Source organism: Stegodyphus dumicola, chromosome 5, assembly GCF_044657685.1.
Source record: "Stegodyphus dumicola isolate Sdum_Otavi_A_Nest chromosome 5, ASM4465768v1".
Classification (NCBI taxonomy): domain Eukaryota; kingdom Metazoa; phylum Arthropoda; class Arachnida; order Araneae; family Eresidae; genus Stegodyphus; species Stegodyphus dumicola.
In genome coordinates, this window is record NC_140772.1 from 21797275 (window position 1) to 21810771 (window position 13497).

General features: G+C 32.9%; 1 protein-coding gene across 2 annotated transcripts in view; it reads left to right on the forward strand.

The window, feature by feature from the left end:
- LOC118183596 (segment polarity protein dishevelled homolog DVL-3-like) overlaps positions 1-13497 on the forward strand; it is a 66194-nt gene that overhangs the window by 47033 nt on the left and 5664 nt on the right. For both annotated transcript variants that reach the window (XM_085816498.1, XM_085816499.1), the window contains exons 14-17: positions 7067-7153; positions 7235-7369; positions 7484-7651; positions 10241-10474. In XM_085816498.1, coding sequence (XP_085672624.1) covers positions 7067-7153; positions 7235-7369; positions 7484-7651; positions 10241-10474 — 624 coding nt within the window. The remainder of the gene's footprint in view (positions 1-7066; positions 7154-7234; positions 7370-7483; positions 7652-10240; positions 10475-13497) is intronic.

The window sequence follows — 13497 nt, forward strand, 5'->3', positions numbered from 1 at the left end:
TGCAATTGTGGACAATATTTGTCGTTTGGTAACAACTATGTCATTATCGAGTTTCACTCTAAAACAGAAACAGTCTCTTCTAGACCTCCACTCCAAGTGTTGTAGATTCTGCTTCATTAGGAAAGGAATAGGAGTGATCTTCTTCCGCAAGTTCAGCATGATTACTGCACCACTTGTGCAGTGTCATTCCTGCACTCTTCAGTATTGCAGTTAACTGAGATTTAAGTTCCTTAGCTGTACTCAAAGATTCCGCTCCACTAAGCACATCATCCATATAAAAGTTTTTAAGTAAGACTGGCGCAGCTAATGGAAATTTTGGACCTTCATCAATCGACAATTGTTTAAGAGTTCTCATAGCTAAGTATGGCGCACTAACTGTACCGTAAGTCACGGTATTAAGCTCGTAGATTTTCACAGGTGCATCATTTTCTTTTTTCCACAGGATTCGCTGCAAGCATCTCTGTTCAGGGTTAATTTTAATCATTCTATACATTCTTCTAATATCCGCCGTAAATGCGAATGGGTACTTTCTAAATCTAAGCATGATTGAAAAGAGATCATCTTGAATAACCCCTCCATTACGTTGTAAAGAATTTAGCGAAATTCCATTTGATGTTAAATACGATGCATTAAACACTGTTCTCAATTTAGTTGTTGTTTTTTGAGGTCGGTATATCCCATGATGTGGCATATAGTACACTACCCTAGGCTCATTTTTCTCTTTAACCTCAGTCATATGCCCTAGCTCTTCATATTCCTTTAAAAAATCCTGATACAGACTCAAATATTCAGGGTCTTTAACTAATCTTTTCCATAGGGAATTTAATCTCTCAAGGGCAACATCCTTTGAATTTCCTAAGCAAATAGGATCTTCGTTTAGTGGCATTGTTACAATGTATCTCCCTTTTTCATCCCGCTTATGAGTTTGCACATAATGTTCTTCACATATTGCTGTTTCTTTATTTTTTGGAATGGCTATTTCAACATTCTCTATTTCCCAAAATTTTCTCATTGTTTGTTCTAAGTCATTAGATGTTTTCATTAACCCACAATGTACGCGGCTCTGTTCTTCTGATGTAACGCTTCCCGACACTATAAACCCGAACACGCTGTTTTGTAAAATAAGACTCGAGTTTTCATATCGAATTTGTTCAGATTTTAATATCTCAAAGAAAACCTCAGCTTCTAAAAGCATCTCTATACGTTCTGGAACATCAAAATTCTCATCAGCTAATTTTATGTTACAAAAATCCTGCATTTTAATATCAATTTTCCTTGAAGGAATCAAATCTTGCGTAATTTTTGGTACTACTAATAAGTCTAAATGTTTCATGTAACTTTTATCTTTATTGCTAATGCATGCCGAAACTCTTTTTCAAATTGTAAACAAGGAATCATTTAATCCGGAAATCGCAATGTTTACCTTCTCATAATCAAAGTTGAATTTATTCGCACAGTCTCTGCTTATAAACGATGAAGTACTGCCGCCATCAAATAATGTTTTGACTGGATGTAGCTTACCCATACCATCACTAATAAAGCAAATAGCCATGCTCAGAAGAACACTTTTTCTGGATCTGTTTACACTAGTTGCTGTAAGTAGAGTATTACCGCTGTTAGGCAGAAAGTCTGGCGCTAGGGGGGAAAGCACACTGGAACTACTCGCTGTTTCGTTTTTATTTTTTTTCTTCTCTTTCGATGATTTATTTTCTACTGGAAAATGCAATGTCATGTGGTGTCTTTTCCCACAAACGGAACACGAAAACTTTGATTTGCAGTTTTTGACGGAATGGTTTAATGCTAGGCAATTAAAGCATAATTTATGACTTTTGATGATTTCAACCCGATCATTCACCGGTTGTCTCAAGAAATTTGGGCATTTTGCCAAAAAATGATTTTCCTCACAAAGAACACACTTTAATCCTTTTACGTCGGCGAGGAATACCTTTGAAACATTTCTCGACGTTTTGTAATTGTTGCGAAGTTTTTGAAAACTGTCCACACTTGCGGCAAGGGACTTTCCGCGAGATGTGAAAAATAAATCTGCTTCCTTTGCCATTTGTTGAGGCGGAAACCAACTTTCAGCTTGCCTTATAGAAATATGGGCTGACGTTTCTCGATCTAATGTTTCAAACAATTTGTCTGATATTATTAACTGCTTCAGAGTTTCAAAATCAGACACTTTCCTCAATTTTAAGTAATATTCGAAATTTGTGGTTAATCGCGACACGAACTGCACATGTACACTCATTTAGGCGTTGAGCCTTTTTAAAATTTTCTAAAACAATTTGTGGTGTAGGTTCGAATTCTTTTAGAATAATAGCTTTTACTTTTTCATAGTCACTTAGCTCCTCATCTCTAATATACACGATAATGTTCGAAGCCCGTTCCCCTAACAAGTTTAACAATATTTCCGCTTTAGATTTCTCAGGCACATTTTTTGTCGCGAAAGCTCTTTCTAAAGACGAGAAAAAATAACTCCAGTTTTCAGGTTTACTCGGAACCTTCAATGTTAGTGTTCTTATACTTTTAATAAGAGAATCTAAGGAATCGGAACTTTCTCCTTTATTTTCGTTTTGATCGTTATTAACACTTTTGGTTTCAGCTCGCAATCGAGCAATTTCCAGTTCTGTTTTACATCTCTCTAATTTAATTTGTTCTAACTGTAATACTTTAGCTTCTTCAGATTTACGATGCTCTACTATGGAATTACCCAACTCTATTACCGAATTTGGATCGGATTTAAAAGCATCACTACTTTTAATCGCTAAATTTAAATCTGTAACAGTTATCTTTTCACTTAATTCTATATTCAGTTCTAAAGCCAATAGCTTTAAATCCTCTTTAAGTGCACCTTTTATCAACATTGTACTATTAATGAAATAACACAAGATAATAAGTAATTCTTCTCAATTACTTAAATACAGTAACACAGTATATAAATTTTCTCAAAACTCTTACACGGTATCTCAAAATAACAAAATGGCACTTTATTCTTAAATCGAAACTGCTGACTTACTTGTAAATAATTCTTAATCCGTAGATCTCTGGCCCATGACGGACCACGATGTTTTGCACAGGCACTACACTATAATTCAATAAACTCAGGAACAATGGACTGTATTATATCTCGCTTTAATTCTCATTAATTTACATAGTTCATGGCCACTCGAAGCCACGAATTCTCTCACACGCTCTTCGCTCACAATCTCATGTCACAAACTCCAAGAGCTCAAGACGCATGCGCCGACGCTAGTTATGAAATGCGCGCGCAGGCGCAACAGTGACAAATTCAAGCTTTCAACTTTTCAACACCAACTCTCTTGTATAATATTCAGTTCAAGGCCGACGCTAAAGTTGCCAATAGAGAGAGTGAAACATTACATGACAAGGCAATGGGCAAGCCAAAATGTGTAATTTTAACTTTATTGTAAAACCTATTGCCACTAAATCTACCTAAATTGTATGATAAGCAAACATAATGGTGAAATGAAACAGAAAAGAAAGAATTTGCATTGTTGGCCTTTATGTTTAAACTTTGCCACAACCTAATCTCAAATGACTCTTCCTAAAATATTATTGTCTCTACCAACAGTCTTTAAGCCTTTGAGGATGTTTGTTGTCTTCCTAGTAATGGGAGGGAGACTATATGTTGCATATAATGTTTCATTACTGCTATTGTAACATTGATTGATATTGTACCTTAAGTTTTCAACTCACCCAAATTAATTTACCTTAAGTTTTCAACTCACCCAATTTAAATTAGTCTAAACAGTGTGTGCTTATTATCATAACTCTTATGGCTAAATCAACTGTGTTGCCTAGCACACAAAATGCTGTACCATGCAAATTTCTGTCGAAATGCACATGTAAAAACTTCTCAAATGATTGTGTGTGCAAGCATATTAGATGAGCACATAGGATATTTAAGTATCCAAACAATATGCAAGGCCATCAGTTTGGTGGCATTGTAGCTTAATATGCAAGTTTTCCAGCTGTTTCTGAGTGTGGTCAATGAAGACAAGGTTGACTTTATTTTACCTTTAAGACATTATTTTACCGAGTATCAGTAAATGGAAGAGTTCATATGGAGTATTTATGTCAGGCTTTCATATAGCTAGTTATCCTTGCACTCTGTAGCAGAAGAAACACAGATTGATGACACTATTCTTGCTCATTTTTTAATTTTCTCCTTGATTCATTGTCGGATTTGTCAACAATTAATTCATAAAAGAAACAGGCAGCACCATAGGGGGTCTGGTGCAAAAAGACAGACATCAGAGTGAACAAATTACTTCATTGTGTTGCACTGAACTGTGTTTTGTGTAAATCTGAGTTGTCCATGTATAGATATTTCTGGAAGTCAAGTTTTCATTTCCCACCCTATAGGATTAATTGTTTATTTTGATGGTGTTTAATGTAAATTATAGTTATAACATCTGTATTGTACATAGGAAATATATTTAAAATTCTATATTTGGAGAAGAAAATTATTATTTATTGATGTAAAAGAAAGGAAAAGTTGCATTAAAGTATGTACCATGCGAACATTTATATTTATATACATTTATCTGTAGCAACTTACAGAGAAAGAATTAAAGCTGATTTGAAGGTTTTCAAGTATTGCTAACAAAAAGGGAAATTTTCCAATTAATGGAATTTGTAAAGAAATGTGGAGAAGTAGTAATAAATGAAGATATTATAACAGAAGTTTTACATTACAATGACATAACTCCAATAATCAACTAATGGACAGCAAAATCTGTGGTATGGTTCTAATTCTAAAAAATGTTGCTACCAATACAGAAGAAAGTGAGAGGTTATTGAGAAGCAAAAAATTTTATTGATAATTTAGTAGAAATTCTCAACACAGGAATTGAAGAACTTGAACAGTTGAGCTTTGCAACCGAACAAGAAATTATGTCTGTCTGTAGAATTAAAGAGAAAACATTAGCACAAAAAACAAAGCAAATAAACTTATACTGAAAGAAATGTTTGATACAGCAAACAAATGATGTTCAGCTTTTTGCTTTTTTTTTTTTCCAATAAATTTTGATTCCATTAAGGTCGTAAATGCTTTATTATTACAGAAATCACTTTGCATATTTTTTACTTTATAATTTCTACATATCATCTTACTAGGTTTAAACTTATAATGTAATATCTGAAAAAATCCCAAATCCAGAATCTCCAGAGTCCTGATGATTCCGATCTTTCACTTAGTATCTGTTTATTTAATTTATTAATATTTCTTATTTTTATTTATCTTTTTTTGAAATCTTTCCAATTTGTTTGCTTGTAGCTCGTGTAATCTTGAAAGAAAAACTTTTATTAAATATATATTTGAAATTGGCATTAAGTGCTTTGTAGGAGAATGTATTAAATAATGAATTTTTCCCTTGTTGTCTTTCTTAAAGATTCTGGTAATTTAATTTTAGGGGAAAAAAAAAAAAAAAAACAAGAAAATTCTGTTGAATCGCCTGAACATGATTTTTTTTTTTTTTTTCCCCGTGTCCTTTTTACTGTTTTTCCAACTCTTGAAAAATACCCTTTTTAAAAGAAGTCAGATTTATTCATTAAGAAGTTATTCACGTGCTTTTTGACAGTCTCCAAAGAAGTGAATTTGAAGCCCTTTTGAGAATTTTATAGTGTCCTGAAGAAGTGAAAATCCAAGGGGGCAGACTCCAGTGAAGTGAAAATCCAAGGTGAATACTGGGCGTGACACAAAACATTCCAGCTATACTCTATAAGTCTTTGTCTGGCACTCGTCGAAATGGGAGTCAAGCACTGTCATTATGGAAGACAACAGCTCAATGATTAGTCAGTTCTATGTGCTTTACTTCAATTTCTACTTTTAAAACTGCCATTTGGGAACAGCATTCTTTTGAATTTATTGTCTAATTTGGTGTAACAATTTATAATGACTTATATTTCTAGTCTTTGTAAGGTGATGATGTACTGTACTTTTCAGAATATTTAGTCTGTCTGATTGTTACTAAACTGTGTAATAGGATTTTCAGAAATGGCTTCTTTTAATAGGTCAGGGTTGTCACGCTAACTGGAAAACGGGGAAAAATCAGAGAATTTGAAAATTGACCAAAAAAGTCAAAAAATTTAAATATTTTAGTCAAAATCTGGAGAAGTTGGGGAATTTCATAGTGTGATCTCCAAAAAACTGTTTTCGCACCAATGGTGTATGCGATCGCTTTCTTGGCGAAACATGTATCGTGTGAGCATCATTTGGACAACTGGTGTAAAGCCAGTTTTCACATTGCCAATCAGATGGTCTTTTAGAAAGGCAAAGAAAGTTTCTAGCATCTTTGGTTTCCAGTAACCTCGAGAATCCACAGAGTCGCATGTTCAGTGCATGTTGAATGAAAGTAAATTCCTCACATACTTGTATTAAAACAAAATCTTTTAAAACATTTTTTTCTTTCTTAAATACCTTATTTGTCATTTTGCAGTGAAATAAAAAAAAATTAAAATCATTCGTTTAAGGTAACCATTTAATGTACCTACCTATATTCATCAAAATACCATTGCATTTTGCAATTCAGTTTTTAATCCATAAGTAATTAACATATCATTTAATAGGTCGTCATCCTTCTAAATGTATTTATTATTAGTTAATAATACTTTCATATTCCAGGCAATTTTCTTTAGCATACTTGTGAAACTAATTATAGCAGTAATATGACATACTATTGTCCATTTGCAACACAAGTTTTACAAGCAGGCTGACTAGCATTTTTTCCCCCTTTTTAAAATAAAATAACCTAATGTGTTGAAAATGAACTTTTGGTTCTTCATTCTTAGCACTGCATTGAAAAGAAAAAAAATTATACTGCAGCAACTGCTGGAATTATGCAACTTGAGCAAAAAAGTCCATATTTGTATATCTGCTTCAGTCAAGATCATTCCTTATAAACAGTAACAAAATAATTAGAAATAAATATGGTTCAATTTGAAAAAATGCAGAACTTTTGGGTGACTCTATACTTAAAATAGGAAAAAAATAGAGAGATTGTGTTTTGATTATTTTTGAATTTGATATGCTTTTTTTTAGCAACAGAATATCCATTGAGGCCACCATCTGTTAGCACTTTGACATCAACTAGTTCATCTATTACCAGCTCAATACCAGAATCTGACAGTAAGTTTTTTTTTCACAAATTTTGATAATTCATGTAACAAATGTATAAACAAATTAAATAATGAATCTTTATTGTTTTAGGGCCATTCCAAGAAAATGCTTTAACAGTAGAATCAGACATGCTGTCCATTGTTAAAGCTATGACAAATCCTGAATCTGGTTTGGAAGTAAAAGATAGATTGTGGCTGAAACTTCTAATACCAAATTCTTTCATAGGTATAAATTGCCGAATTTTATTTCAGATCCATAAAATTGTAATAATTATGCTGTTTTTATAAACTTAGCTTTAAAATATTAAAATGAATAAACATATTTTACTTTTGATTTTAGGAGCGGATGTTGTAGACTGGCTTTTCAATCATGTGCAAGGTTTCCAAGATAGGAAGGATGCCAAAAAATATGCAACTTTGCTACTGAAGGCTGGATATATACGTCACACTGTAAATAAAATTACTTTCTCAGAGCAATGTTACTATGCCTTTGGAGATCTCACTTCAAGTAAGCTTACACTTTTTAATCTAATTTTATTAATTACTGAAATTGTTCTGAAGCAGATATTCCAAAATTTGATAGTTATTCAAAGCATATTTATGCAATAGTGAAATGGAAGCTTTGAATCAGGCTTGAGTTTATAAGATCTTGATCCAGTTTTAAAATATGGTAGCATTAAAAAAAATTGGCATTGCTTTTAATTTATTATATATTTAATTTTTTATCTATTATAATTATGTAATATATTATTATTAATGCTAAATTTTGCCTTTTAGTGTTATGAAAAAAATTAATTTGGGTCCTACGAACCTTTAAATAACATTAATTTTTTAAATACTTTTTAAATATGCAATCACTTATGAAAGATTAATGGTTTTATGAGAAACTGTGCTTAATATTTTCATTTAAAATAAAGAAGATAGCAAGACTCATGATATAATTCCAGGTACATAAAAAAATCTTATGTAAAACAAGGTATCTGAATTGAGCTCTTAAGCCATGCCAGTTAAATGCTAAATATTTACCAGTTTTTAGCTATATATGCAATAATTATGAAAGGAACAATGATGAATCTTACAGACTCATGAGAATTAGTCTTTCAATTTAATTTTATATAGTATCTTCATATAAAGAAGAACACTCTGAATTCCAAACTATTTTCATCTTCCGTGTGGATAATTAAAGAACATGATGATCAATGAAATTTAAAGCAATTTTAATACCTAGGAGACATAACTTATTATTTGTTTTATCAGTAAAATCCCATCCATTTCTAAGCTTCAAAACATGAAAGCACTATGCAATTGATGCAAAGATTTTCTTGTAAAATGAGCATTATAACAATTCTACTGCATTTGTTACTATATTCTGTACTAGACAACAAAAATGAAATTTAATAATGTAATTTTTAAGGGGAGGGTATTTAAGACTGTTAAATGCTATTCCTGGTTTTTTAGCTGTGTGCTTCATATAAGCAAAACAGAACGTGTGGCAGTTATGTTGTACTGTTTATGCTATTAAAACATTAGGGACTTCTATGTTTTGTTTTTTTAATGCTAATGTGTTTCTGTAACATTAACAAAAGAAAGCATTTCATATTTTTTTTCAGCAAAACAGTTGCCTATATAATATAATTATTTTTAACATTATATTTAGTAAAATATCCCTTATCATAAAAGTCATGTATTAAATTTACATTGTAACACTTTTATACATCTTATTTTTGTGTTAAACTGCATCTTCTTGATGGATAATTTGATTTTCTCACATGACAAATCAAGAAGATAGAGCATCTAACAGCATGTTTTATCATATTTTCCTTTGCCATGATCATATGAAAGCTTTTTTTCTTTACTTCCTGCTATGAGTATGTGTAAACAGCTCAATGTTATCAGCCACAAAGAATAAATAAATGCAGTTCAAAAGTCCTGTGAAGTTATTCATAAAATATGAAGAGACTGATATTCCTATTATTGGTCTTGATATATATATTGTTACGAAATGTACAGCGCGGTAAGATAGCTTCCCCGCAAAGCAGGTTTAGGGTTGCCACATTTGGTGAGAAATTGCCCATTTGGCGACAAAATTGGCGATATCCCATGGACGGATGGAGAACCTTCTGGAACGAATTCTTACTGGTTTAGCCCAGAATGTTCTCGAACACAAGCCGAAAGCTATATAAGCTATATAAACCCTGCAGGTCTGTAGTCAGTGAGTGTGTGTTAGTGAGTGCTTCATCGAGAGGACGAGTGTGTGTGCCTCGTCTAGAGTGCGAGTTAGTTTCGAGTTGGTGTCTCGTCTAGCGAGTCAATCCCTGCGGAGTCGATCGAGTTGACAGCCAGCCAGTGAGTGCCGAGTAGGTCGTCGAGTGCATCGAAAGAGTTTCGTAGTGTATCATGGTTAGTGCATCGTTGAGAGAGCGTGTTGAGCTCTGGGAACGACTGAACCGAAGAGTCGCGAGCTGTGCTCTGTGTGTCGTCGAGTCATTGCGAGTTGTAGCGTGGAAAGTCTCGAGAGTACGTGGAGTTCCGAGAACGACCAAGCAGAGTCAGGAGCTGTACTCTAGTGCTTTGCCGTGAAGCTGTCTCCACCGTGATAGCCTGATAACCTGGAGACTGTGTCGCTGATTGTGTCAGCATGTATATAGTAGTTCATCGATGACTGTAAACATGTTTTGGAGCTGTCCTGACAATACTGGCCAATAAAGTGGGTTTCGATACTTCATCAAGTAGTGTCATAGTTATTCACTCCAAATCCACATACGTGAAGGAAGAAAATAACGTAACAATATTTTGATGAAGGATTTGAAATCGTTGAAAACCTTTGTTTTTGTAAGCAAGGCCTCATTACTGCTTAGGCTTACAAAGCTATAATGTATAATTATATATTATTTTCCATGATCATTATTAATATTATAATGCTGATCTTCCCCCCTCTCAAATGTATTGGTTATTATGTGTGTCATTAATCATTTACAAAGGTTTCACCATGTTATATCTTGTAATTTATGAGCAATTGTTACAATTTATATTATCATTATACGTTTAATTATTGTGTATATAGTGTTCATCTGTTTATTTATTTCTATTTCATTAGATATTGCTGCTTTGAAACTAAATGAAGATGATTCTGTCAGTGAAGCTGACAGGGACACATTAGGACCTTTGCCACCTCCTTCTGGCCCATCTCCATGGGGAAATCAATTGCCTTACTCTGGTAGCTATATCCCTCAGAACACTGGGTTTTTGCCTTTGCCATTTAATTATACTAATGACAACAACAGTACCTGCAAAAACTTTGTACGTGATGGAAGTGTTCACAGTGGATCAGGTAACTAACAGCGTGATTTTTACATTAACTTGTAGTATTACTATTTTATAGAGCCTCCAGAAATATTTTTTGCACACCCTAGATTAGCCTTCATTTGAAGGATATACATATTATGTATCTGAGAATTTTCGGCATTTTAGTACCAGTTTTTTAATTTATAAATTATAGTCTTTGTATATGACTTCGTGGTTACTGGTGAAAGGGAAATTTAGCAGAAAGTTAATATCACTACTACTTATGAAAATTCTTGCTCTAAATATAGTTTCTTAAAAATGACTGTAAAATACTGTATTTAATTTATATTAACACATGTAAGGATATGTTTTTTAAAGCCTATTTATGCATTGAGGTCCAAAATTACCTTCATATGCAGAAAAATTGTAATTTTTCAAAAATTTGTAAATTACATTTTTAGACAAATGAAGGTGCAAGTCCCCTCTTCCCGTGATTTAGAGTTGACTTCTGTTTTTTGTAATTAGATCAGTCAGAGCACTGAATCCTCATTTCCACAAGGTAGGAGGCAGGCAAGGCAATTAAAAATTTTTTGACGATAGTATACAATCCTGGATAGAGGTGAGGGGTGACGTAGTTGCGACCAAAATTCTACTTCCACAGAGTGAGCTTATGAAGGCAGAAGTAAAAGATTTTTTTGTGATCAAATTGAGCTCTTTGTCTTGAAGCTAAAAATTAATTCCACTTAATTTTGCAAATAAATTGGTCATGTAAACAACATCAGTGTTGAATTGTAGCAATTTATCTTTCAGAGCTAAATCTTTACTCATGTACAGAGTCAAAGATTTCAAAGCCTATTGAGGCAGGCACCTTTGGAGAACCAACAAACCTCGGTTTGTAGAAACAAACGATTGAATTCCGTATCCTTGTCATTACCCAGCTGTTCAAATAATCGTTCATTGAGAGCATTATTGTAAATTTTGTTTACAGCAGAGATCACATATCGTAATGACTGATGTAAACGGTCGCTGAGACTTTCTGCAACTAAATGCTGTCTATGAGTCATGCAGTAATCAGCTAAAATGCTTGGTAGCTCTTTCTTCAAAAGGACAATGAACCCATGATGACGACCCATTTGTGCATGAGTTCCATTGGTGGCAATAGACATAATATTTGCAAAAGGAATACTTTTCTCTCTAAAATAATCCTTGACAGTATTTTAAATAGTACCTTTAGTATCTGCAATCAGGTTTTTTGCAAAAAGCATCTCTTGAATAATTTTTCCTTTCTTTAAAAACCGAACATATGCTAACAGTAAAGCCTCATTAGTACTTGGTAAGGTTGATTCATCATCCTGAAAAGAAAATTCGGTGGGTATCAAAAGATTGCATAAGGAATCTTCAGCATGTTTAGCCTTCTCATCAGTTTGTCATCACACTGTATCTTTGCTTAATGAGATGTGGCTAGATGGTGTAAAACCATTTCTAAATCTTCCTTGAGAACGCATAGTACAGTAAGACCCCGCTTAACGCTGTTTCGGTTTAGTGCTCTTTTATTTCAACCCAGGGATTCTCTGAAATTGTGCGCAGCGCTAAGTTTCCAAATAACATATCTGAAACAGTGTAGTTGTGTTTCTTGCTTGGTGGATGCATTTTTATCATTTAAAACATTTGTTGACATTATTGTAAGTTTAAATTTGTATAATACTATAACGATTAATACAGTGACAAATATTATGATCTTTAGTTTTTATCATGGGTGATAATAAAAAACAAGAAAAGAAAGCAACCAGAAAAAGCATTTCACTGGAAACTCAAATGCAAGTGATTAGAAGATTAGATTCTGGTGAACGTCAATCTCAAATTAGCGCTGCATTGATTTTGGCAACTTCAACAATAAAAACAATTCTTAAGAATAAAGAAAAAATACTGTCATCGGCAACTGCAACTACGTCAAGCTCTGCAACTAGAATTACCCGTTCTAGAAATAACATTATAGAGGAAATGGAAAAACGACTGTCTATATGGATTGACGACGAAATTGAACGCAATATGCCATTAAGCCAATCTATCATAATGCCTTCTTAACAAAAAGGCAGAAAATTGGAAACCCTGAATAGACTGAATGATCTGACTGAGAATTTTATTTGTTTTTAAAAGTATATGCATTTATATTGTTTTTATTTTTATTTAAAAAAATATTATTAAATTTAATGCCTAACCATTTTTATAATAATGCACCACTTAGCGAAGCTTCATGGTCTTTCAACATTATGTATATAGGCAGCCTTTTCCGAATCCACAGAAGGAAATTTGATTCACTGTGAAGTGAATGTATCCTGCTTTTCTCACTTCTGTTTTGTATGCTTGCTATATCTGAATAAGTTTTTATTTCCTCTTGTATGTGATCCACGATTTTTTCTGTGAGTGTGGGTTGGATTTCTATGAAAGTCTTAATCAGTTTCTTTGCATAACCTTCTAAATATTCACTGTTATGGAAGTTGTTTTTCAACAGATGAATATATATAGTTAACTCATTAAGTAGAAAGATTCCTAGGGAATAATCAACATTAATAACTAATGTATGTATATCCAATCCCTGTCTACTTACAACTTTTATATTCATTAATGGTCAGTAAATAAAAAAAAAAAAAAAAAAAAAAAAAATGTTGATATGTTTTTGAAAAAAAGAAAACACATTAACAGGCTAGCTATTCACAGTGTTTCTTGTGAGGAATAATCAAATTAAGTGATAGTTGTTAGTATAAAAATCCAACTTTCAAACATAAGAATCATGAGTAATGACAAATACAACAAAATTTATTGAAATTACATCCCAAATAAGCAACATTGCACTGGGCAATAATCATAAGAACTGCATTACAAATCTTAAAACTAATTCAAGACTGATTTACTCCCCCCTCCTCTTTTTTAATGCTATCAAAAGTTTACTCCTGCAGTGGCTAAACAAATAAATATCACATGTACTTTATTTTCGAAGTTAAATAGTAAAAAACTTCTTGTATTCTGTGGTTGGCAGTTCCTTGCAAAATTTTAAAAACCAGGAACCAT